Here is a 25,240-nt window from a genome sequence, read left to right on the forward strand (position 1 = left end):
TGCCAAACCTTAAATGAGAAGGGAGTGTCAATTTGTCAGGCACCCATCAGTGACAAAAACTTCCAACTTTGGCAGGTTCACTAATCTGGGGGACTTGGGAGTGTGCTGCAGCCATCATTTTTCATGTTTGAGTTACTAGCATTACTATACTGTGTGTGTGTGCTCCCCAGCCTGGGTACATTCTTTTAAATAAGGGATACACTGACCCATGGACAGTTTTTGGGTCACTCTGAATGACCCTCCTCACCATGGGTGTTTTAAGTGGGCGAGTAGTTTTGAAAAGCACTGTAAATATAGGATGAAAAACAACTACAGATCGACAACATTGTGAAATGACAAGACTGATTGGTTCAGGTTTAAAAACTGTATCTAAAAAAAGATGAGAACAAGATCAAGGTTTAATTGTGATACTAAAGTCTATAGTTAGAATAGATATGGGTGTATATAGTTTATGTGAGTGTAGGAGAGGTCAGTGTGAGTGTATGTGTGTGTATGGATGCTGGCTTTCATTTGGAGGGGGTGAACTTGATGGACTTCTATGTAACTATGTTATTTATTTATTGGCACAAATACTCAAGTTAGCAGCAGAACATAGTCTGCAATAAGTGAGTTAAAACAGAGCAAGCAACCCATAGGGTGCAAGGTTAGTGTCAGACAAACTGGTACCTTCATTTCCTTTAGCCCTTGCATGTATCTGCCTTCAACATCCTCAATCTGATCTTTTAACTCACTGATCTCCTGACAGGGAGAGAAGGAAAGGAGTGAAGTGGCAGACAAGGGTGGAAACAGAAGGGTGCAAGCGGAAACGGCATCTGAAAGATTTCCAGTTACAGCTGATCTGTTAGGGCCTAATGCAAATTTCAGCTAACTTACCTGCCACTAACCTTCAGCTAACTTACCTTCAGTGTACATGCCTTTCTTCTTGTTATTTACATCAGATCTTGTGTCCCTACAATCCTGTGTCCCTACAGCTGTTGTAAAACTCCAAATATACTTACATCCTGCAGGAATCCGCATAGTGTAGACCCCAACGGCAAATCTGTGGCTTCCCCGTTCCTACTGAACTTTAAATCTCAAAATCCTTCTAAACTAAGTGGCAGAATGGAAGTTCCTACCCAGCAAAACTAAAAGCAAGCAAGCACACATCTCTGGGCAAGGAACATCGATTGTTTATAATGTTCTGGATGATAAGCAGCACTGTTAAGGAAGGGTAAAATCTGGCGTATTTCTGAGGCATTAACAAAGTCCATATAGGGAAAGATTCAGGGACAGGAATATGAACTGTAAGGGAGGAAGAAAAATCCAGTTGCTAAAACATTGGCCAGTGTGGACTCTTTAGTATAATTATTTGAGTGCATTTCATTTTTTTTTTTAAACCATAATTACAAGTCTGTTATCCACACTTAAATATCTGCAACATTCTTTGACTTTACTGGTGTCTGGAATTCCACTACGCAGACCAAAAATGCAAAATAGCTTTTTATATGCGATTAGTTATCTCTTGCACAACCACTGCATGAATCAGGGAGCCCTCTCCTCTTGTGTAAGGGTAGGACTACACGGACGTTTTCGGCGCAATTCGACGTGCTGCGACAAAACGCCAGCGTCAAATCAACGCTGCAATTTCATCCGACATTCACTTACCTTATTTCCATCGCATGTGATTTGTTGCTGGCGCTTTGTCGCATTGCGTAGGATCGCGCTGAAAACGTCTGTGTAGTCCTACCCTGATTGATAAATTAAATTAATGGCTTGGAGACCAAACAAAACAGATGTACTGCTAAACACAGCAGTTTGTGGGCTGCCAGACCACATAGGGGCTACCAAATTGAAATTCACGACACTTATTTTGCACCATCCAGGAACATTTCTTATTCCTGCATTGCTCCCCAACTCTTTTTACATGTGAATGTTGCTCACAGGTAAATCCAGGATACCAAAAAAATTCCCATGGGTCCCAGTTCCTCCACTGTGGAATGCATCTCTAATCCCCCCAGAAGTGCACTGACATTAGGAAATAAGTAGAGGAGTGGTGAGAAGGATGCAGGAGGGGTTAAGGGATTTAAATGTGGCAGTGGCTGCATGGTGGGTATCTGGTGCGACCTGTCTAAACCAATCCAAAGCTGCCCATAGACGCAAAGATACAGATTTTCGTATCATGTGGAGTGTCTCAAAAGTTTTCATATAATGGCAATCGATTGTTCAATTGACCAGACAGGTTAAAAGATTTATATTGGTTACCGATAAGATCTCTGCATGTATTGCCTACGATATCAATTAATGGCCAGAACATCATCTGATTTGTTATTTTACCTACTTATTTTAATCTGAATGGTTAATGCTAGATCATTAGACTGAAACGAACAAGCGTTGTACAAAGAATTAAATCTGCTTGTCTATGGCCAGCTCAACACTGCTTCAGTGAGACAACTGGTGCCTTTCACAAAGACTGACTTTTATGCTTTCCTTTTAATCTGAGAAGGCAGGTATGGCAGTGTTTCTGTTTTGTTTAAAGGGTAAGGCATTTTTCAGTAGCAGTATGCACAAATGTCGCTGTCTTAAATATATTGATAATGGGTTGAGTGCAGAGGACTCTTGTGTTTGACTATATGTATTTTGTGGTCACACCCTCATTGCACCCCCGCCTAATGGTTTTTTAAAAAATAGTGGTGAGCACAACTTTCCCTTGTTTGTTATAGTTATACAGGAGCAGTAACCAGCTCCGTGTTGTAGCTCCCACCCTTCCCAGCTATAGTCAGGTGATCCCACTGGTGTCTAATAAAAGGGCAGCCAAGTTTGGGAGGTTTACTTTGAAAGCAGCAAGTAAGTTGCAGGTAAAACCTAGTCCCTTTGTAAAATGTATAATGAAGCAATAGAATTCTTAATGAATGAGATAAAATTGAGCATAGGACTGGCCAGATATGGGATGACTTTGACGTAGTTGGCCAGCTTAAATATATTGCAATATATGGACAAACAATCCCTGTTTTGTTTAAAGGGTAAGGCATTTTTTAGTAGCAGTATGCACAAAATGTCGCTGTCCTAAATATATTGATAATGGGTTGAGTGCAGAGGACTTTTGTATTTGTCTATATATATATATATATATATATATATATATATATATATATATATATATATATATATATATTTCTGGAAATTCAGATAATGTTTATGCATAATCCCAACTGAATGAGCACAAGTCAAAGCGAGGAGGTATATTATCTCTTTAAAAGGAATTTAAAAGACATTTAGGGCTATTCCACACGGGGAGATAGCGACGCGTTTGCGGTCGCGGCGACAAAGCGCCGCGACAGTCGCCGCAGGCGACAGTTTTGTATGGGCGCCTATGTAAAAACGCCTGTGCTAACCACACGAGGCGATGCGCTTTTCAACAGTCGCCTGAAAATGCCTCGCCAGGCTTTTTCAGGCGACTGTTGAAAAGCGCATCGCCTCGTGTGGTTAGCACAGGCGTTTTTACATAGGCGCCCATACAAAACTGTCGCCTGCGCCGGTCGCGGCGCTTTGTCGCCGCGACCGCAAACGCGTCGCTATCTCCCCGTGTGGACTAGCCCTTAAAGGAACAGTAACACCAAAAAATTAAAGCGTTTTCAAGTAATGAAAATGAAGCGTTGCCCTGCACTGGTAAAACTAATCTGTTTGCTTCAGAAACATTACATATAAACAAGCTGCTGTGTAGCGATGGCGGAAGTTGAAAAAAGGCTATATGGCACAGGATAAATAATGGATAACAGATAACATTATGTTCTACAGAGTTTATCTGCTGTGTAACCTGAGCCCTTTCTCCTTTGAATGGCTGCCCCCATTGCTACACATTTATATAAAGTATAGTAGTGTTTCTGAAGCAAACAAACCCGTTTTACCAGTACAGGGCAACACTGCATTATATTTTTATTACTTTAAAACTTTCATTTTTTGATGTTACTGGTCCTTTAAACAAGTTAATTTTTAAAACGGATAGACAAAGGGCGGTATTTACAGTGACAAGACATATTGCAATACAAAGCTGCCTCTACGTCTGTATTGATTGCTCAACTCTATGGCACTGTAAACAAAGGCAAATGCCTGGTTTATTTCACCTGAACTCTGATGCACAACAGAACACAGGGCCGATTATTAACCCACGGCGGCCTGAGGCAGCCTTCAATCTGCCGCCCCTTTCCCTCTGCTCTCACCTTTATCTGTGCTGAGGGGATCCAGGGGTCCTTGTTACTAGTGTAGAAAGTGCAATTGCCCTCACTGCACTAGAAGAGCCGATTCTGAAATTTAAAGTAACCAGGAGCGGCTCTTTGTGAAAACAAAAAAACAATGGGCTCATTTATCAATACTGGGCAATGCTGCACAAGGCAGTAACCCGTAACAACCAGTCACTGCAGGTAGAAAAACGAAAGCAACATTTTAATTGGTTGCCATGGGTTACTGTCCAGGTGCAAATTTGCCCAGTGTTCATAAATGAGCCCCACAAGTGTGTATAAAGTGGCAGCAAAGTAACCCAGTAGGGCATTATGCAATGACTGCTACAGTTAGAAACGCTGCACAGGTCTGTTTCTGCTTTGTGTGTTCCCCTGCTGTCTGAGAAATCTCTGCCACTTCGAAAGAGATGGATATTGTCCTCAAGATACAATAAGCATTGTGTGATATATGTGACAGAAAAACGACATTTCGGCCTATAAATGTCTCAAAGCACACAGGACAAGCACCTGGCACACCTGATGTTTTTAAGGACATGTCAGCCCCCAAAATGTTTTTGTTGCCTAACAAAAGAGAACAGAATTCTAAGCATGTTGCAATGTACATTCATTACATCCATTCTGTGGTGTTTAAGTTATTTGTATATGTATTGCTATTGAAAGCCGTATTTGTCTGTCCCTTTCTATTCTCTGCCCTGGTGCCTTTGGCTATTGAATTCATGTAACATAAGCCAATGGACTGACAGACCTGGCTGGAGCAGAATGGCTTTTGCAACATTGTTTAAAAATGAATAGCGATGGGCCAGGCGCGAATTCGCTGCGAATTTGCGCGATTCGCCGCCAGGGAATAAATTTGCGAAACGCCCGAGAAAATTTGCGAAAAAAATTTGCTGGCGTCAAAAATTTTTTTTTAAAAAAAAACGGACGCCAGCGTCAAAAAAGGGCGCCGGCGTCAAAAACGAGACGCCGGCGTCGTTTCGCGAATTTTTCGACGAAGCGAAACGACGCAAATTCGTCCATCACTAAAAATGAACAGTAAATGCTGCTTTCAATAGTAATTAAATTTACAAATAACTTTTAAAGCACCAACAGTTTTTAATAGAGTAATATTGGAAAGAGGTGTATAATTGTGTTTTCTTTTATTAGGCAAAACATATTTTCTAGATTGATGTGTCCTTTAAAAGGGCGCCATCATGAAAATTTAATGAGACCTTCATAAAATTGAAATAAGAAACTTTCTAAATATAATCAATTAAACGCCTCCGTTATTCTTCAATATACGCCTCTCCTCAAACTCTCTCTTCCTGCAGGAGTCTCATATTTTGCTTGATGTTAGGTCTAATACATTGGTGTGTACTCCTTTTGCAAAGACAATGTATAAAAACGGTCTTACAAAATATCTAAGTCCAACACAATTCCTGCACGTGGAAAGGCAAATCGAGGTGGATATGGTACCGAACGTTTAATTGAATATATTTAGAAAGTTTCTTATTTACACAAGATGAAGCTGATATTACACTTTCGCTATAGTCCCACTTTAATGGTTACATTTTATAGAACATAACATTTCAATGTGACAATAGTATAAAATAATATACTATGTGAAAGAGTAGGAGGAGTGAGCAGTAGTTACTAAGTATGAAGTAACAGTAATGTGAGGATGCAACATGTTGAGCAATTGTACATTACACCACTTTCATCATGAGAACATTTTGAAATCTCAGTGAAACGGTAACATTGCAGTCGGCTGCAATGGAAACATCAGCTTCTTGTACTAGAGACCCAAACTGTTAAACTACAATACTCATCATCCCACACAGAGCTCATATACAGTACTTACAGCAAGTTTCCCAGAACACTTAATGCATAACTAATATGTCTATTATATAATGCCCTGTCACAGGTAGCTCTGGCTTTATGACTTATTGCAGAACTTTGATTGCGATTTAAAGTAAACTATACAACCATTGTCCATCAGTAATACTTTGTAATACAATAGGTTTGCTGTATTTAAAGGGGATATAATCCCTCCGTAAATGGTCCCACTGTGGCCCCCATACATGGGCCGATAAAAGCTGCTGACAGTCAGAGTCAGCAGATTATTGGCCCGTGTGTGGGAGCATCCGACGGGCTTCCACGATCAATATCTGTCTGAAAGTTGGGCAGATCTCAATCGGGCAGGTTAAAAAATCCCTTCAGATCGCGGCCACATCTGTGTGTGTATGCAGTCCTGTGATCCGACCGCCCGCATCGGATGCATTATGATCCGATCGGATCAGCCTGATATCGCCCACTTCAATGCGGGGATTTGGGAGAGAGATCCTCTTGTTTGGCGGCATCGTCAAACGAGTGGATCTCTATGTCTTTTTTGCCTCCTTAAAGGGATACTGTCATGGGAAAACATGTTTTTTTTTTTAAACACATCAGTTAATAGTGCTACTCCAGCAGACTTCTGCACTGAAATACAGTTCTCAAAAGAGCATTATATTCAATTTTGAAATCTGACATGGGGCTAGACATATTGTGAGTTTCCCAGCTGTCCCCAGTCATGTGACTTGTGTTTGCACTTAAGGATGGAACTACTTTCTGGCAGGTTGTTATTTCTCCTACTTAATGTAACTGAATCAGTCTCAGTGGTACTTGTCTTTTACTATCGAGTGTTGTGCTTAGATCTACCAGGCAGTTGTTATCTTGTGTTAGGGAGTTGCTATCTCATTACCTTCCCATTGTTCTGTTGTTAGGCTGCTGGGGGGAGGGGGAGGGAGTGATATCACTCCAACTTACAGTTTAGCAGTAAAGAATGACTGAAGTTTATCAGAGCACAAGTCACATAACTGGGGGCAGCTGGGAAACTGACAATATGTCTAGCCCCATGATAGATTTCAAAATTGATTATAAAAAAATCTGTTTGCTCTTTTGAAAAATGGATTTCAGTGCAGAATTCTGCAGCACTACTAACTGATGCATTTTGAAAAAAAAAAAAAAAAAGTTTTCCCATGACAGTATCCCTTTAACTGAGCAATACTACTAGCTACTATAAATGACCAGTGGCCACTGCACATGCTTTGTAAGTGTACTGGTACTCCTAGGCACTATTACAAAACATAAATCATCATATATAACCCTTAAAGGAAAACACAACCCTAAAAACAAATATGGCTAGAAAACTTTTTTTTTTTTTTTAAAAACTTTGTGCATGGGGGGGGTCACCATCTCAGATTTAGTTAGGAGAGTCAGTGATACACTCATGCTTAGTGGGCTCTGAGCAGCTGTTAAGAAGCAAAGCTTAGAAGCCATCATAAGTCATCATAAGCATAAAATGGGGTTTGTCTGTCATAGAAGCTGATGCTGCATGGGCTTATTATTAAATCCTGATGCAGAATGCACTCGTTTCTGAGCTGCCATGTAAATAGAATCTGAATAAGTATTAATCAGCTGTGTATTGTGACTTTTTTATTCTATATATACAGTATAACGTGAGTCAGTCCCTAAGCTCAGTAAGTGACAGCAGCACAGAGCATGTGCAGTGACTCAGTAAAAAAGAATATGGGGAGCTACTGGGGCATCTGGATTCATAGATCTTCACTGCTAAAGAGCTGTGGTCATCTTGGACTGGAACAAAGTTTAAAAAAAGTAATGTGTAGCTTCTCTAAGCTACTTCTTTGTTAAAGGAACAGTAACGCCAAAAAATGGCAACATTTTCAAGGAATAACAACATAAAATACGGTTGCCCTGCACTGGTAAAACTGATGTGTTTGCTTCAAGGTGGAAAAGAGGCCAGAAAAGGACTTTTCTGAAAAGCTAAGATGGACCACATTGTCTGAAAACAACCAAGGGGAGAGTTTCTCTCAATGATCAAGGTCTGTGTGAAGGTCTTAAGACCTCATCAGCTTGGATTACTACAGAGCTTGTTTGTTATTGGCTGTGTATCCTGTGCCTTTTCTTCTTTTTCAACTTTGAATGGCTGCCCCCATGACTACACTGCAGCTTTTTTATATAAACGATTGCAAGCAAACAAATAAGTTGTACCCGTGCAGGGCAACAGCATAGTATTGTCATTCCTTTAAAAAACTAAAAATGTTTGGTGTTACTGTGCCTTTAAACTTTAGTCCTCCTTTAAAGAGTAAAGCTGGCCATAGATGTTGAGATTTTTAAAAGATCCGATCCTCATCGTGTGACCACGATTTTCTCGGAACGATCGTACGAATTGTCCATCAACTAAAAAGACCAATTTGCCAGGAAGACAAAGGGGAGCTGCCTGCTTGGCCCTGCAAACATAGATACATTGCACTGGGACCGACAAAGATTTTTTAACCTGCCCGATTAATTTTCTGACAGATTTCGGCCGAAAAATCGTAAGATGTTCGATCGTTCGAATCCCACTAACGGCACGATAATTTCGAAGGATTGGTCGGACTTCGCTAAATCGGTCGTTCGGCAAGAAGAATCGTCGCGTCTATGGGGAGCTTAAAACTTTTGTGATTTATGCTTTGTACAGCAGCCGCATGCAACAAATATCAGCTCTGCTAGTCACCTGGCTAGCCCGTGGCCTGAGTGGGCTTACGTGTAAAAATGCAACTGCATCAGTAAGTACAGTATATAAAGAATATATATCTGTGTGCTGAAAATGTCACACAAATGTCAGACATACAGGAGCTTGTTGCAGAAGGCAGCTGCATGTATGAAAAGATAAAACAACCCCATGCAAAGTCAAACCTGCAAAAATCATTCTCAGCCCTTGTTGTCATTGAATAGTACAGTGAAGCATAGACAGACTTAGAGGAACAGAAACCACTAGCCTTACACAGTACACCAACTACATGCACAGGAACAAACACAACTTCTACAAGTTCACACGGAACTGGCACAGAAATCAAAGAAGAACTTCCCTCCCTCACTGAGCTCTGAGACACTTCTTAACTCCTTCTGCTTTGCCTTTCTCACCATAACCCCTTAAAGAGAAACTTTCCAATATACTGGATGTTAGGAACCAACTTTTTAACTATTTTTTAAATATTATTGCTATTGAAAGCAGGATCTGTCTGTCACTTTCAAATTTCTCCTCTGCTGGTTCTGTCTCCTGGAAAAAGTATCAGAAATCAGCCCAGTAACAGACCTGGAGGGGGCTAACTTGTGCTTTATTGTTTGAGGGGTCAAAAACAGCAGGGAAAAATTAAAGGATGAATAAATGTGGTTTAATCGTAAATTTAAAACTATTAAAATGTTTAAATTGCGGAGTTGCTTAGATTTCGATTTCTAAATTCAAATGCTCTATAAGGCTCCACATTTATTGTTATTGCTACTTTTTATAGTGTTCCATTTTCAATGCATCATTGTCAAAATACAACTTATAATACACTCAGGAAGTAACTAATTCATTCTGATAAATACCATATGCCAGCTACCTTAAAGGTACAGTAACACCAAAAAATGAAATTATTTTAAAGGAATGAAAATATAATGAACTGCTGTGTTGCACTGGAAAAAAATAGTGTGTTCGCTTCAGAAACACAAGTATAGTTGATATGCTCAAGCTGCTGTGTAGCCATGGGGGCACACACTAAATGCTGAAAAAAGGAGAAAAGGCACAGGACACACAGCGGATAACAGAAAAGCTCTGTAATATACAGTGGAATTCTTCAGAACTTCTCTGTTATTTACTGTGTATCTTGTGCTTGAGTAGCTGCCCATATGGCTGCACAGCAGCTTCTTTATATAAACCATAATTGTGTTTCTGAAGCAAATAAAGTACATTATATTGTCATTCCTTTAAAACACTTTACTTTTTGGTGTTACTGTTCCTTTAATATATGCCTACTTCATGCCTCAATAATGACTCCATAACCTGTACATACAACTAATCCAGACACAGATTCAACTTAACTTAATAGCACTGTTACATGCGACTCCATGCTACAACAAGTCTGACTGTTCAGAGTGGGTCAGGTGTAACACAACCAGAAAACACAAGGATGAAAATGAATATAAAAGGAAAAGGTTGTTGGGTACTTTACAGTGCAAAACCCTACCTATTCATATCCCTGCACAACCCTAAACGTTGGTGTATAGACTTGAATGGTTATGGATCTTCATTATTTGCACCCTCAGATTCTGGGTACAGAGACAATATTTACAGCAGCTGTGCTGGTGCCCCTGATAGAAAACAATGAATGTTTCTACTCACCTTTATTTCCCTGATAGATGCTTCTGTGTCCACTGATATGGAAGTGTCTCCACTGCCTCTGCGGGAAGATGTTCCACCCAGGGAGGCCAGAGTGGCAGCAGATAAACTGGACACAGGACGAGACCCCTTGGAGAGAAGAAAGAACAAAACTCTGTGATCGTCCACATTACAGGAGAGCAAAGAAAGCTAGTGAAACATATTTCACAAACAAAACTGCATGATAGCTAAGGCTAGAGACCACGGATATATGTGCCTTCCTGACTCTGCACTCTATTTTATGTTGGTAGTTTTTAATTGCTTCCGGCATTATCATAGGAAGAGTAGATCACCCAGTGTGACCATCTAATCAAAGTAGGTCCAGTTAGGTTTCACCGCTTGGTTTGACTGCTGGGGACAGGCAGATAATTTGAGAATTCATTATGTTATTGCTGATGTTGTATGTAAGGATCATGGCAATTTAGCAGCAAAGAATGCCTAATGCTGTGGCCTCCCAATGATGAGGTCTTAAGACCTTCACACAGACCTTGGTCATTGAGAGAAACGCTCCCCTTGGTATTAAGTTGTTTTCAGACAATGTGGTCCTTCTTACCTTTTCAGACAATGTGGTCCTTCTTACCTTTTCAGAAAAGTCTTTTTCTGGTCTCTCTTCCACCTGTAAAAAGAAATGATATGTACTTTATAATGTTTTAAAGATTACTGTGTAAGTAATAACATACATATACCTCATAGGATCCAACTCACAGGAGCTTTTGGTCCATATTACTTACTATGTGATGTGCAAGACTGCTCAATGCTTGCCACCAGGGGGCAGTGGTTTGCACCTTGCATTCTTTTCTGCATGCATAATACACATAGGCCTGGAGTAGATTTACAAAAGGCAAAACCATGCAAAAACTCCAACTTTGTGCTTTATCACTACACAATTTCCAACAAGAAAGCCCTCAACAGATGAGGGGCCACAGATTACAGACCTTCTCAAATGTATCAGATAGAGTACAACTATTGCATTACTTCTGTTTCCTCATGTGGCAAAGCACCATGCAGAGGCTGACATAGTATATCAGCAGATGATATCTGTAAACCTGCCTGATTTCAGAACCGACCAATATCTATACTCCAGGTATGGGACCTGTTATCAAGAATGCTCGGAACCTGGAGTTTTACAGATAATTTGGATCTTCATACCTTAAAGGGATCGTGTCATCGGAAAACATGTTTTTTTCAAAATGCATCAGTTAATAGTGCTGCTCCAGCAGAATTCTGCACTGAAATCCATTTCTCACAAGAGCAAACAGATTTTTTTATATTCAATTTTGAAATCTGACATGGGGCTAGACATTTTGTCAATTTCCCAGCTCTCCCTGGTCATGTGACTTGTGCCTGCACTTTAGGAGAGAAATGCTTTCTGGCAGGCTGCTGTTTTTCCTTCTCAATGTAACTGAATGTGTCTTAGTGGGACATGGGTTTTTACTATTGAGTGTTGTTCTTACATCTACCACGCAGCTGTTATCTTGTGTTAGGGAGCTGTTATCTGGTTACCTTCCCATTGTTCTTTTGTTTGGCTGCTGGAGGGTAAAAGGGAGGGGGGTGATATCACTCGGACTTGCAGTACAGCAGTAAAGAGTGATTGAAGTTTATCAGAGCACAAGTCACATGACTTAGGGCAGCTGGGAAATTGACAATATGTCTAGCCCCATGTCAGATTTCAAAATTGAATTTAAAAAAATCTGTTTGCTCTTTTGAGAAATGGATTTCAGTGCAGAATTCTGCTGGATCAGCGCTATTAACTGATTCATTTTGAAAAAATTTTTTTTTCCCATGACAGTATCCCTTTAAGGATTAATTATATCTTAGTCTAGCTCAAGTAAAATGTACTATTTTATTATTATAGAGAAAAAGGAAATCATTTTTCAAAAATTGGAGTTCATAGGAGATGGAAATTCAGAATTCTGTGATCTTCATAATGTCACTTTATTCAGCTTTAAATGAATTAGTCCATGTGCGTCAGTGGCTTCTTTGGCACTGTGTGGACGTAAATATAAATTTATTTTGAACCGCATTCCCCTGCTAAAAGACAAACATCACAGAGGCTGGTAGTGTCCACTGCTCTGTAACAATGCAGTCTCAGCACCTTTTGCCAATAAGAGAGGTCTATTCTCCCACCTATCCTATAGATATATGACTTATACTTGAATATGAAAGTTGCCAAATGAATATCTACAACCATCTGCAACCGACAGACTAAACATTTTCTGACTGCACTAATATATTAGTATATGTTCTTTTCCTCTGAATCCGGTGCTGTGCATAAGTTTTAGTTGCCATTAAAGTTAGGGGTTAGTCACTGAGGGTGTGTAACAGGTTAGCTCACAGTAGTCATTATAAGAACCTTTCATGCACACACCCAAACATATACACACAACAGAGACGTCATCAATATGGCTCAGAGTGCTGACACTGCCACAAGCAGAGCCCCGGCGGAACACAGCGCAACCAGGAGGTTCTGAGTTCTAATTAACAGAGTGAGAAGCGTTATAATGAAACTGCTACAAGAAAGACATCCAAATCCACACTTTAATTAGATATTTCTATTCGATTCTGAACTGTTACAATTTGCTACATTTAGTTGATACAATTAGTGGGTACATTTCTCAGCAGTATCTGTGTAATATTAGCAACAATAGTATCAATTCTAAAAGCAGCTGTTAGGGTAGGGGCACACTGGGCAATTCGGGAGATTTAGTTGCCTGGCGACTAATTGCCTCGTCTTTGCGGCGACCAATCTCCCCGAATGCCTTCCCTCTCTCTTGTGCTGGCTAAAATGAAAAAATCTACTGCGCTAAAGCACACGCGGTGATTCGTTTTCCAAAGTCGCCCGAAGTTACGAGGAAACTTCGGGCGACTTTGGAAAACTAATCGCCACGTGTGCTTTAGCACATGCGCTTTGTCAGCAGGGACAAAGATAACAAATGTATCAACTAAATGTATCAATTTAAACCGTTAAAGTGTTGGCGACCCCCCTCCCAGAGCTGCTTTGGAAGGTGAAAAATAATACTTTACACTTAAATTAGAAAAACGGTCAAAAATAGTAGGCAATTAAAAAAAAATTTTCTGGTGAACTATGTGAAACCAATTGAACTGAAAAAACTGTCTGAAGATGAACAACCCCTTTAAGTAGATCTAGAGTTGTGATGCTGTTGCTGAAGTACAACTTTTAACCACCTGGCTGTTTTTGATATTCTAAAAGCAGGAGTTCAGCAACAGCTGGAGACACTAAGTTTAAAGGTCCCATTTATAGCATGGAGTTCCTAGCTAACTGTACTACAACTCTCAGCATCCTAAATATTGTTTCACAAAGTGAAATCCAGAGGCACAAAAACCTACATTATGTGTATATTTATTGTGTTCTCAGGGTTATCACCTGTCACTATAAAGAAGGATCTGAAGAAACCACGATTGTTACTTTAGATACAGAGTGCTATTTTAGGTTATGGGCACATGGTGCTGTAGGATCTTTTGCTCTCAGGCTACATATTTTTACAGTCTAAAGCTGGCCACGGACACAAAGATCCGATCGTACGAATCAACGTACGATCGGACTTTCCCATGTTCCGACCTGCCACTAACCATAAAGATCAAAGTCTTACCATTCAGATCAAATATAAAGTTGTAAGAACAGATCAGCTGATGTTCTGCCCCTGACAGCAATCGTACGATAGTTAAAGCTGGTGACAGTCTCCCTCTGAAAATCGTACGATCGGCAATACACGCAGAGATATTATCCGCAGCCTGTCCGATCGACCAAACTCCACCGGACGAAAAATGTCAGGACTCTCCACACACGGTCCGAATATCGTACGAATCCTTGAATCCTTGAATCGGATCTTTGCGTCTATGGCCAGCTTAAGAGAAGTGCATGCACTCTGTGCCCGTGCCCCATTCATTTTAGCAGCTTCCATTTGAGTGAAGTCACACAGAGCAGAACATAGGTCATCCTGAAGATACCTCCTTTCTCTGCTTCCACGTGAGTGCCCACAGGTGGATCTAATTCAAATCAACTGCGATGAGGCACGGAGTGGATGAGCTTCACTCTATCTCCAAAAATACATGGGAGAGCAGAAGAGCCTACAGCTCCGTGTGTCTTTAGGAGACCATACACTGCCTGATCAACACGCCAATTCGGCTTTCGTACAACAATAATTTCAGACTTTCAATAATTTTGAGTTCTGGCCCAATTTACTAAGAATTATGTGAATTATCTAGCTGCTGGTAAGAACAGGGCATGGAGGTCTTAAGACTAGGCTGATTAATAGACTTTACAACCTGCGGATCTTACAGTGAATGGGCAGCTTAACAAATAGTAAACTAAAACTAACCGATTGGTTGTTATTTTAAACTGCAATGGTGCAATAAACTACTTTAGTAACTTAGCCACAATGATTCTTGTCAGGAAAAACAAACTAGACCCAGTCCCAAAATAAACTATCCCAGGAACAGATTTAGAACAGACTGATCCACAGACCCAAGAGCACTCTGTGTTTATACAGTGAAACCTGTAGTAGCAGCAGCACATAACTATTAGTTATACAGTGCAGCATGGGTTAAAATCAAAAGAAATCTCACCACAGGGCTGGCACGGGCAGAACTGGCACGAGAGGAAGCACGTGATCCAGAGCCCAGGTAGCAACTGTATTCTGACGGCTTTCAAATACAAGCAAGAGAGACAGACAGAAAGAGAAAAGAAGAGGACGTTATTCACATATGAGAAAGATGAATATTTAAGGGCTGAGCAGATAAAGTTAGGAGGAAAATGAATCAGCGCACTGCTGCCAGTAAGGACATTTACTAGAATTAAAGTAACATTAAAGGGCATGTAAAGGCAAAAATATAAAATCCAATTTTTACTTTCTTTAATGAAAAAGAAATCTATCTCCAATATACTTTAATTAAAAGATGTCTACAGTTTTTATCATAAACCTGACTGTATGCAGTGCAATTCCCCCTTCTTTTACTGCTGTTGGAATTGTCAGATGGTCCCCAACTGCTGTGCAGGTAAACGATCATACTTTCAAAAGGCAGGGGGAGCCCCCCCCACCTTACTTCCCAGAACTCGAGCAGCATTGTTGGATTCCCTGTAGAGATTTGTATCCAGAGACGCAGTGCAGTCTCTATATTATGATTATTAATCAGTCTTGCTGTATTGGCTTCTATGGCAGGTATTATTTGACTTGTGCTGTTTTGATAATTTATGACGATCCCTAAGCTTAACCTCCCAACTGAAGCCCAGACCACACTGAGCATGTGCGAGTCTTGATATTGCAGAAATGTCTAACAAAGTTACAAGATGACAGCCCCCTGCGCCAACTTTGAAAGCATAAATCATTTGTCTTATTAGGCTGCTGGTGCAGTAAGTTCATGTTTATATTTAGTATACATAATACAGCATTTCTAACATTATTCTATTTTAGACTTTAGTTGCCCTTTAATAACGGAACTGTCAGCTTCAACAGAAATATACTTGTAATGGAAGTTTTGTGACATGGCGTGTGATTCTTTAGAGGTAATCTTATGTTAAACTATCACATTTCTTACTACAGTAGCATTTTGGCATTTAGGACAAGCGTCTTCCTAGTTACAGCCAGGCTATCTATAGTCTTAGTTTAAGTTACTCAGTGATATTCATAACTACATGATATACAGGTATGGGACCTGTTATCTGGAAAGTGCAGGACCTGGGGTTTTCCATATCACTTCATAATTTGGATCCCCATACCAGTCTACTGAAAAATCATTTAAACATTATACCCAATTTTTTTTAACTTCAGTAAGAATTCATTATATCTTAGTTAGGATCAAGTACAAGGAACTGTTTATTATCACAGTGAAAAAAAGGAATCATTTTTAATGATTTTGAATTATTTGATTAAAATGGATTCAATGGGAGATGGCCTCCCGAAATTAGAAGCTTTGTAGATAATGGATCCCATTCCTATACTACCGTAGAGGACCTTCATTTTCCATGGCAGTATGGCCCTAATAAAGGGTATGGCCAATACTCATTTATAGGTGTATATTCTGAGGCATTCTGTATAGACAGCAACAGAACCATGTCTACTAAACGGATTATAGAATGTCACCATCAATATGGTAATTTCATCTTATATGTAGCTATGCAAACATACCCAAAAATACTGCTTGCACTTTTTCTATACAAGGACAAAGAGCATATATACTCTATTTCTCAGTAGTGTAGCTCTTTTTCCTTTCCATTCCATCATCAACGTATCCTTTTCTTATCACATGACTCCTCTCCCCTACCAGCTTTCCCTTAAGCAGCCCCTATCACATATTTGAAATCCACTAGCTAAGCGTCATTCTAAAAATAAACTGGTGTGCAAGAGGTTATTAGGCATACAGCTCTGATAAAGCCATTCCCAGCTTTCTATGGAGGGGGTGGGGAGAATTTTGGGAACAGCAGGGTGGCAGAGCTCTCCGTACAGATAAGAGAGCATGGCGAGGCTTCACAGGCTGCTCACGGGTAGACTTGTGTGGCATCTTTTACCTTTTTCTATTTTTATGTCTTTATTGCTATGCAGAACACGTGTTGCACAAAGTAGGTAATCTAATTAATATGGGAGACTGGCTGTGTACTGTAGCCAGGAGAGTGTTCTCATTAGTTAATATGTGGAATTGAATAGTTCTCCTTATTTATACTTGCAGAAGTGCAATGGATAGGCAACCCTTTAAATACTACAGTAGTATTTTGGCACTCTCCTAAATCTTTATGCATATTTACTGAAACTATAAAGCTCTTTATTAAAACAAGGTTGAGTCTGTTTAGAAAGTATAAGCGAAGATAGCCACACCTACTGCTGCGGCCATGTTAAATGCTAGGCAAAATCGCTCTTGATCCATGCATTCAAATATATGGATATGATCAGATAGCAAAAGGGCGAAAGAACAAAGCTTGCTATGGACTGAATATATGGGCTAATAATCTGCTAATTCTGTATCAGAATTACGTATTACCTGTATGGTCAACTTTACCATACAATAACTTCAAACATTTTCCAGTGGACAACAGACATGGCGAGCAGTTCAATTTAACCATCCGTGTGTGGGAAAGTTGTTCCAAACTGAATATCTGGCCTACGGGTGAGAGGACCGGGTATCTCAAATATCTTAGTAACATCTCAAATAGGCTCACACTAAACAGTTTCTAGTTTATGTCTTTTTAAAGATAGGGCCATTTTAAACATGAGGCTTCATCATCAGTGACCTATAACATGGCAGTTTAACTTCCCTCTTTCTTCCTATACAGTCTACAGATTGGTTTGCATTCTCCAACACTTTATAGTAATATCTTGTCTATTTTGCCTCTTACGCGGTTACTTACAACAGTTTACTAAGACTACCAGATACTAGAATTACCTAACTTACTCTAAGCACAACTATTCATGCACTGTCACAGGAAACAAGAGAAGGATGTAATAATAATTCTCTTACAGGCTTGGAACTAGAGGAACTGTAACGCCGACTGCCACTTGCGATACCATCATCATACAGTGAGCCCTGAAATCGGAGAACATGGCCAGCAAAAAGGAACAAAAGAAACAGAGGAGGAATAAAAGACGAGAAATCATCAATATCATAGGGTAAAGAACACAAGTGAGCAAGAGAGAAAAACATAACAAAGGAGGAGTCATGTCAATGAGACATGAAATGTAGTTTGAGGAAGGCAGAATACACTAGTGAAAATAGAGAAAAGCAACAATCGTTTATTAGAAGGCGAGAGAATAAATGAGAGGGTAAAGGAGAGAAGAAATGAAAACCCACCCGTTGAGATCTGGAAGGGAGAGAGTTGCAGTTGAGCAGAGAGGGCTGCAGGAGAGAAGCAGAGAACCTAATAAGATATCAGTATATGAGTCGTCCCTATAGCAAGCAATAGATAGAACAAAGATCAACTTGATCCAACAAACAGTAAGCATTGACAAAAGACATCAACAGCAGGGACCACACTGTACTACTATAGGATCAACTTATAGGGCAGGGATTGCATGCCTCCTTGCCTACTGTACATACATACTGTCAATGTCTGGATGTTGTGAATGCAGCAGCTACATGTATGAATGAAAAATTATCAATAAAACTGGATTGACAAAGGAAAAGAAGGCAAGAACAGACCCGGTTTCCATTGTGCATTGCCTGCTGTGGTTTGGAGGTCAGTGGAGCGCTGGCCAAGCTCATATCTGAGTAGTAAGTGCTCTATATTCAGGGAAAACATGAACACTCAAAGAGTATAGGATGAATCACAACAACATTATGTTAGAACACACAAGTCACATACTAAAAAGCCTTGCACCTAATGTCAGCCCCTAAACTGATAAAGCAAGTGGTCAGTATCAGCAAAACTGTGCTAGAGTTAATATCTTACCAGCCAAAGCTATTTACACTAGCTGGCCTCACTAAAATATGGGTTATACAGAGCTTTGTTTCATAATTAAACATAGTTTAACATCCTTCAGCTGATTATTTGTGGACATATTGTTTAACAGCCCAAAGCTTTGCTGATATACACAGATTCTTAAAGGAGAAACAAATCCTTAATAAAAAAAACCCTGCCCCCCTGGGCATATGCCCCTAATTCTTTACTTACCCCTCCGTGCAGATTCTGTTCAGCGTAGTTCACGGACGCCATCTTCAGCTGCTTTGGTAATATTCGTAATGAGACCGGGCTTCGGCAATTTTCGTGAGTTTCGGCACATGTGCAGTTGTTGCGAATCAGAAAATGTTTCCAACTGCGCATGCGCCACTCCATCGGTCTCATTCAGAAGATTACCAAAGAGAAGAAGATGGCTGCTGTGAACTCCGCTGGACAGAATCTGCACGGAGGGGTAAGTAAAGAGTTAGGGGCATTTACCCGGGTAGCAGGCTGAGGGGGGGGTCTATGTAGGGTAGGGGGAAGGAGTTTTTTTTTATTAAGGATTTGTTTATCCTTTAAAGGTACAGTAGAAACCCCATTTTACGTTTTCAGGGGACCTGAAAAAATAGTAAAATCCAGGTAAATATAGAATCAGGGAAATTTGTTAGAGCAACTTATTCTTCAAGAAAGGATATAAGCACAGGACTCAGTTTTACTTTGACATACAATAGTTACTGTGCTAATGACAAGGAGCATTAATGCTACACTATGGGGGGGGGGCATGTGCAAGAACTCTCTGACAGTCACATGCACAACCTAAAGTAAGTGATTGGTGCAGGCTAATTGGACTTGACTATTTACAGGCAGAACCATGGCAAAATATGCATCTGCTTTGTATTGTAAACCTCTTTATTTCACTAATAATTACATTCACAGAGGACATTTTTTTGGGAACAAAAACTTTGTTGTAAAATCTTTGAAAACATGATGTAAATGGAAGCACCAACTAAGATGAATTATAAATTGGTGGCAAAAAAAAAAAAAAAGTAAAATGAAGGTTTCACTGTATAAATATATATTTAAGCAGTTGTTGTTGTGATACAAAGAGTGACAATTCCCGGTGCCAGGAAGTTATGTTAAACCCATATTTTAATAGCTGCCTGACTCAATGCCAGCCACTTATGCTCAGACTAAATAACCCATTTTTTGGCAATGTTTCAACCTTTTCCATACAATTACCGAATCAATATAAAGCATTAACGTAGCTAATATTATTTGGCAGGTCTTCTTGCCAGTCAAATAATCTTTAAAAGCTTTAAAGAATAAAAAGTCCTTTAATAATTAAAGGACCAGTTACACCATAAATAGTATATATTTTTTTCTTCAAACTTAAAGTTTGTTGCTGCTCATCAGCAACTACAATAATTTTTACTATAAAATAGGACAAGGCAGTTTTTAATTTTATAGTTCTGTAGAAATCCAGGAATGACATTTGACTCCTGTTTACCTCCCACCATTGCTGCACAACAGCTTAATTATAAAAATTATATTTGAGCCATTGAAGCAACAAAAGGGCATATATACCCAATTACTTTTCTTGGTGTTATTGGTCCTTTAAAAATACAGCTCTCGCCTTAGAAAAAAGTATACTACCATCAAGACTAAAAAAAAATTCACACTTATTAGTTTCTGTCATTAACTTTGGGGACAACATTCATGTGCCACACACATGCCTAGAGAGAACGGAATGCACACCTCATCTCGGGGGAGTGCCCGTGAGGACTGGTAGGTCTCCCCACTGCCAGTGGAACTCTGGAGACACAAGGCAAACAAAAACATTTGCAAATATTTGTTGGAGACACTTGTTAGTAAGTTAAAGGAGAACTAAAACTTAACTAAAGAAGTAGGCTGGAAATGTTGTACATTATAGAGTATTCTGGGCTTCTGTACCAGCCCAAGGCAACCACAGCCCTTTAGCAGTAAAAATCTGTGCCTCCAAAGATGCCCCAGTAGCTCCCCATCTTCTTTTCTGCTGATTCACTGCACATGTTCTGTGCTGCTGTCACTTACTGAGCTTAGGGACCCACTCACAATATACTGAATATCGAGAATAGAAATGTCACAATATAAGGCTGATTAGTAATTAATACAGATATTACTACATGGAAGCACAGCAACCAGCTTCAGAATTTACTAATTAGCACTGTAGCATAATCTTATATTACAGGCCAACCTCATTTTCTGCTTCATAATTTGCTACAACAGCTAAGCTTAGCTTCTCAACAACTGCTCAGTGCCCAATGAGCATATGAGTGTCAACACTTTCCAAGATGGTGACCCCCTGTGACACGTTTGAAATCCTGAATCATTGCTGCGATTGAGAAGCTGAAACTTTAGGCTGATGCAATAAGGTCATTTTAGGAGATATGATGTATTTTGCCATATTAATTTTTAGAGTTTAGTTCTCCTTTGAAGTTGCTTAACCACTATAATACTATATAAGGACTTCTACATTTTGGAATGTCCAAATACTAGGAAAACAGGCTAGTACCATAAGGGTGGTGATTTGCCAAATACAGTATGGCAGTTTGGCAAAAAATAGCTAAGCAACCAGCAAATGCCAAACTAAAATGCATTCTAGACTGCCTAAATACAGCAGCTCCACTGACCCTGCTGGAATTCCTATATTGAGTCGCTCCAAGTAATTCATCCTCGTAACCATTGGTCTGTTAGAGAAAAGAAAGAAGGACTAAGCAATGTGTGTAGATCTGACTTTTACACTATACAGAATACAAAACAATGGAGAGATGCATGTTTATGCAAGATGAGCATGCAAGGAGGTGCTTTGTATTGCCGCATGCCATGATTCCTACTGAACCGGTGGGTTGGATATCATCATATAAGCTATTATTTAGTAGCAGAATATTGCAGCAGCCAAGAGGTTAAAGCAATTAAGCTATTAGTATTTTTCACATGCTAACTCCATTCATTCTCAAAGGCCATAGCCGCATGATATGAAAAAAGAACTTTAAACGAAACCAGGTTTTAAAGTACAATGGTTAAAACACACACAGAAATATTCATTTAGTAGAACACAAAACCACACAATGAGGCTCATTTATTAACACTGGGCAAATTTGCCCAAGGGCAGTTACCTATAACAACCAATCAGTGATTAGCTTTTTAAAGCCAGCTGCAAGTAGAACAATGAATGCAGAAATTTAATTGGCTGCCATGGGTTACTTGCCCATAGGGAAATTTGCCCAGTGTTGATAAATGACCCCCAATGTGTATGATAAATACCAATGATGAATATCACAGATATAACAGAAGTCATTGTCAAAAGGTATGAAAAGTATGATGAAAGAGTTTCAGTGGTGGTCATTACTGCTCAGTCAGACAGGGCAAGTGGATACTTCATCTATCAGTCAGGTTACATTAAAAGCTCAACAGACCAAGGTAGTAGTACTTCCATTCAAGCTTTATGTCAGTTAAATAAGTTAGTGGCTTAGTTTCTGAGGTAGACTGTGCTCAAACTCACACAGCACTGAGCAATGGTTAAATTGTACACTCTTAGGAATTGCACTTGCAAATAAAACCATATAGGTATACTGACCCTCAGGCTGCTCCTACTCCCAACAGAAATAAGGTCATCATCATCAGCACCCTGCACCAATGAAAAGACAAAGAGTTGCGAGAGCAAGAAAAAAAAGAGGAAAGAATATATAAAGAGTGAGAGGATAGACCAAGGAAAGTGCAAAAGAAACATACAACTTTGATATCAATTACCAACCCTGCACAATTCAGCTAACCTTTCTTCTTTTAGTCCATTAAAATAGAACTGGGTCATCTTAGGAGTTTGCGCTACGTATATAAGTTGCAAACCCTGTAACACAAAGTTATTAGACTGCTGATTGTTCATCTGCAGCATGTTGTATTAAGTTATAGCATCAAGTGCGGATTTATAATAGTGCCTGTTTTATGTCTTCTTAGTCTCAAGACCCCATTTTCTGGCCTAAAAGTTGGTCCGCCCCATCCCCCTTTGCAAATAACCATATAAAAGTAGAACACCACCTTTTCACTACAGTCCCCTGGAATATCGATAAAAGCAAAATAGAGGTGCGAAAATGTGTTGCAGGCAAAGAAACAGCTCCTCCCTTTATGCCATTATAACACAATGCATTTTGAGTGCAGTTCCCCTGTGGCGGAGAACATTAGCAGTCAAAAAGCCCCTTTCAATTTGTTGCTGCTCAAAATGGGCCGATTTTCTACCCTTGAAATAGTGTAAATATTTTTGCCCAGAGGTCCACCTGTCACTGTTCTTTATGTGTCAGCCATTGTGCTTGTCATTAAAGAACATTAGTCATGACAGAGAGGGGTTTTGTGTCTGCCACTGTTTTCCACAGGACACATGGCAACCATGGTGTATTCTCCAACACAGAAGAAGCAAAGTAACGTGGCAGTATAGACTGTCATCTGTTCAATGGAAACTGATGACGCCTAGCAGCTTTTGAGCCCAAATTGTGAATTAGAAGCTGCACTGTTGGGTTCATGTACTTATGATGGCTGAAAAAGATAGGTGGAGAATTTGCCACATGTGCCAAATCTTCCATATATCTACTGATCATACAAATAGATTGGCTCGACTTAATGAAGAACTGAAAACTCAAAATACAAGTAGTGGTGGTAACGATTGTCAAAGATCATTAAGCACACTTTTCATTTTCTCCTCATTATATTCCAGTTAATACACCTTACAGTCTGGATAAAAGAGCTTGTTTGTTCCGGGAAAATGTGAGGACAAACTGACCTGTTGAGTCCTCCGTGCTCTGTGTGAGTATCGCTCACTGTCTTCCTGGAAATGCAGCGCAGGAAAAGGAGAAATACATGAAGCAGCTGAGAGCATGGGCAGAAGGGACCCAGAAACACAAGGGGCCGGGGAAAGCAGGAAATGGAGATACAAAGCAGTAAAACACTGGACAGGAATGAGTTTACCAGCACAGAGGAAGAAACTCACTCACACTTAGAACTTGCCAGACTTCAGGGGTAGTTTTAGCTAAAGGGTTTTTTTTCCCCTGATTAAATTTGAGGACATTTTCGGGAAAAAAATTTAATTATGTGGGAATATTAACTTTGCAACAAAAGCTTTTGAAAATTAACTTTCAAGCTATTTAATAAAGAATTCAGCAACACTGAGGCGGCATACCCCATAGATTATAACCTATGGCCAACACAATTTATAATTTGTACAGATTTCTAATAGTTAATAGAATTCTGTGTAAACCATGCTCTACTAAAGACTCCATAATGGGGTGCCAAAAAAATAGAATATATATAAAATTTCAAGATGGAACATGGAGAAGCAGATTTTGTTTATTCATGCCACTGAGAGTATTTCTCACTGCCCTCAACACATAAAATATCTGAAAAGGGTATGGGGTGAAACTGTTGCTGCCTACCATCCACTGTTCAATGTCTCCCCATTTGGCATCCGAGCCACAATATTTCTGAAGAATGAAAATAAAAGTAAAGAAATTAGACACAGAAAATGAACACGAAATTATTAGTAATACAGCAACGAGAAAGACCAGACCTAAGAACATGATACATGTAGGGTTGCACTTGCTACATTTCGTCTAAAAACAACCAATGGGTGGCTTTGGCCAAAATAATTTGTATAATTATGTAATATCACATGTTTTCAGCTTTAGTTCTGCGAGTGTTACTGACCCCATCTTTCCTGTGCCATGTTGCTATGACAAAAACTCATACAGTATGTGTAGATATATGCCCTATTCATATAAATATTTGTGTATTTATGCATATAAATGTATACATATGTGCTGTATAGAGATGAAGTAGAGAGCACAAATATAAGCATGTGCGTAACTATAGAGGAAGCAGACCTTGTGGCTGTAGGGGGCCCAGGAGGTATAGGGGGCCCCATGAGACCCAAATAATGTTCAATTTCAACTTTATTGGTAAAACAGGACCCTAAAATTAATTTGCTGCGGGGCCCAGTAACATCTAGTTACGCCACTGAATACAAGTGGAAGAAGAGAGAGCATTTACCTTCTGAACCTGGTAGATCTGCAAGAGGCAAGAGAGAGAGAGTGAGTTTAAAGCAGAAAGATGCAATAAGCTGCTTAAAGAAAAGAACACCGACTTCCACTGTACTTTATGTATTTTGGTAATAAGTAATATATAGGCAATATAAATGTAAAAGAATACAGAAAAAAATATGTTTTTACATGGGACTCCAATGTTATGATATTCTTATATATCTTGTAAGTGAAAATTCTTTACTGCAGTATTTTTTATTTACTTTCATAAAGGGCTTGTTCACCTTTGAGTTAACTTTTAGTATGATGTAGGGAGCGATGTTCTGAGAAAAGCAATTGGTTTTCATTTTTTATTATTTGT

At 39.5% G+C, this 25,240-nt stretch overlaps 1 protein-coding gene across 20 annotated transcripts in view; it reads right to left on the reverse strand.

Annotated features, from left to right (window-relative positions):
- The window catches only part of LOC108703029 (leucine-rich repeat flightless-interacting protein 2-like), a 72,618-nt gene that overhangs the window by 9,111 nt on the left and 38,267 nt on the right, over nucleotides 1–25,240 (reverse strand). For 3 of the 20 annotated variants that reach the window (XM_041578400.1, XM_041578401.1, XM_041578402.1), the window contains 14 exons: nucleotides 24,890–24,907; nucleotides 24,277–24,324; nucleotides 23,628–23,672; nucleotides 22,611–22,703; nucleotides 22,434–22,484; nucleotides 21,487–21,543; nucleotides 20,573–20,629; nucleotides 18,580–18,660; nucleotides 18,232–18,276; nucleotides 17,902–17,967; nucleotides 15,019–15,096; nucleotides 11,012–11,047; nucleotides 10,396–10,521; nucleotides 667–738 (listed from right to left, as the gene is read on the reverse strand). In XM_041578400.1, the coding sequence (XP_041434334.1) occupies nucleotides 667–738; nucleotides 10,396–10,521; nucleotides 11,012–11,047; nucleotides 15,019–15,096; nucleotides 17,902–17,967; nucleotides 18,232–18,276; nucleotides 18,580–18,660; nucleotides 20,573–20,629; nucleotides 21,487–21,543; nucleotides 22,434–22,484; nucleotides 22,611–22,703; nucleotides 23,628–23,672; nucleotides 24,277–24,324; nucleotides 24,890–24,907 (873 nt within the window). The remainder of the gene's footprint in view (nucleotides 1–666; nucleotides 739–10,395; nucleotides 10,522–11,011; nucleotides 11,048–15,018; nucleotides 15,097–17,901; nucleotides 17,968–18,231; nucleotides 18,277–18,579; nucleotides 18,661–20,572; nucleotides 20,630–21,486; nucleotides 21,544–22,433; nucleotides 22,485–22,610; nucleotides 22,704–23,627; nucleotides 23,673–24,276; nucleotides 24,325–24,889; nucleotides 24,908–25,240) is intronic. The other 17 variants (XM_018238917.2, XM_018238918.2, XM_018238931.2 and 14 more) reach the window with 14 other exon arrangements.

The sequence above is a fragment of the Xenopus laevis genome, chromosome 9_10S, assembly GCF_017654675.1.
Source record: "Xenopus laevis strain J_2021 chromosome 9_10S, Xenopus_laevis_v10.1, whole genome shotgun sequence".
Taxonomy (NCBI): Eukaryota; Metazoa; Chordata; class Amphibia; order Anura; family Pipidae; genus Xenopus; species Xenopus laevis.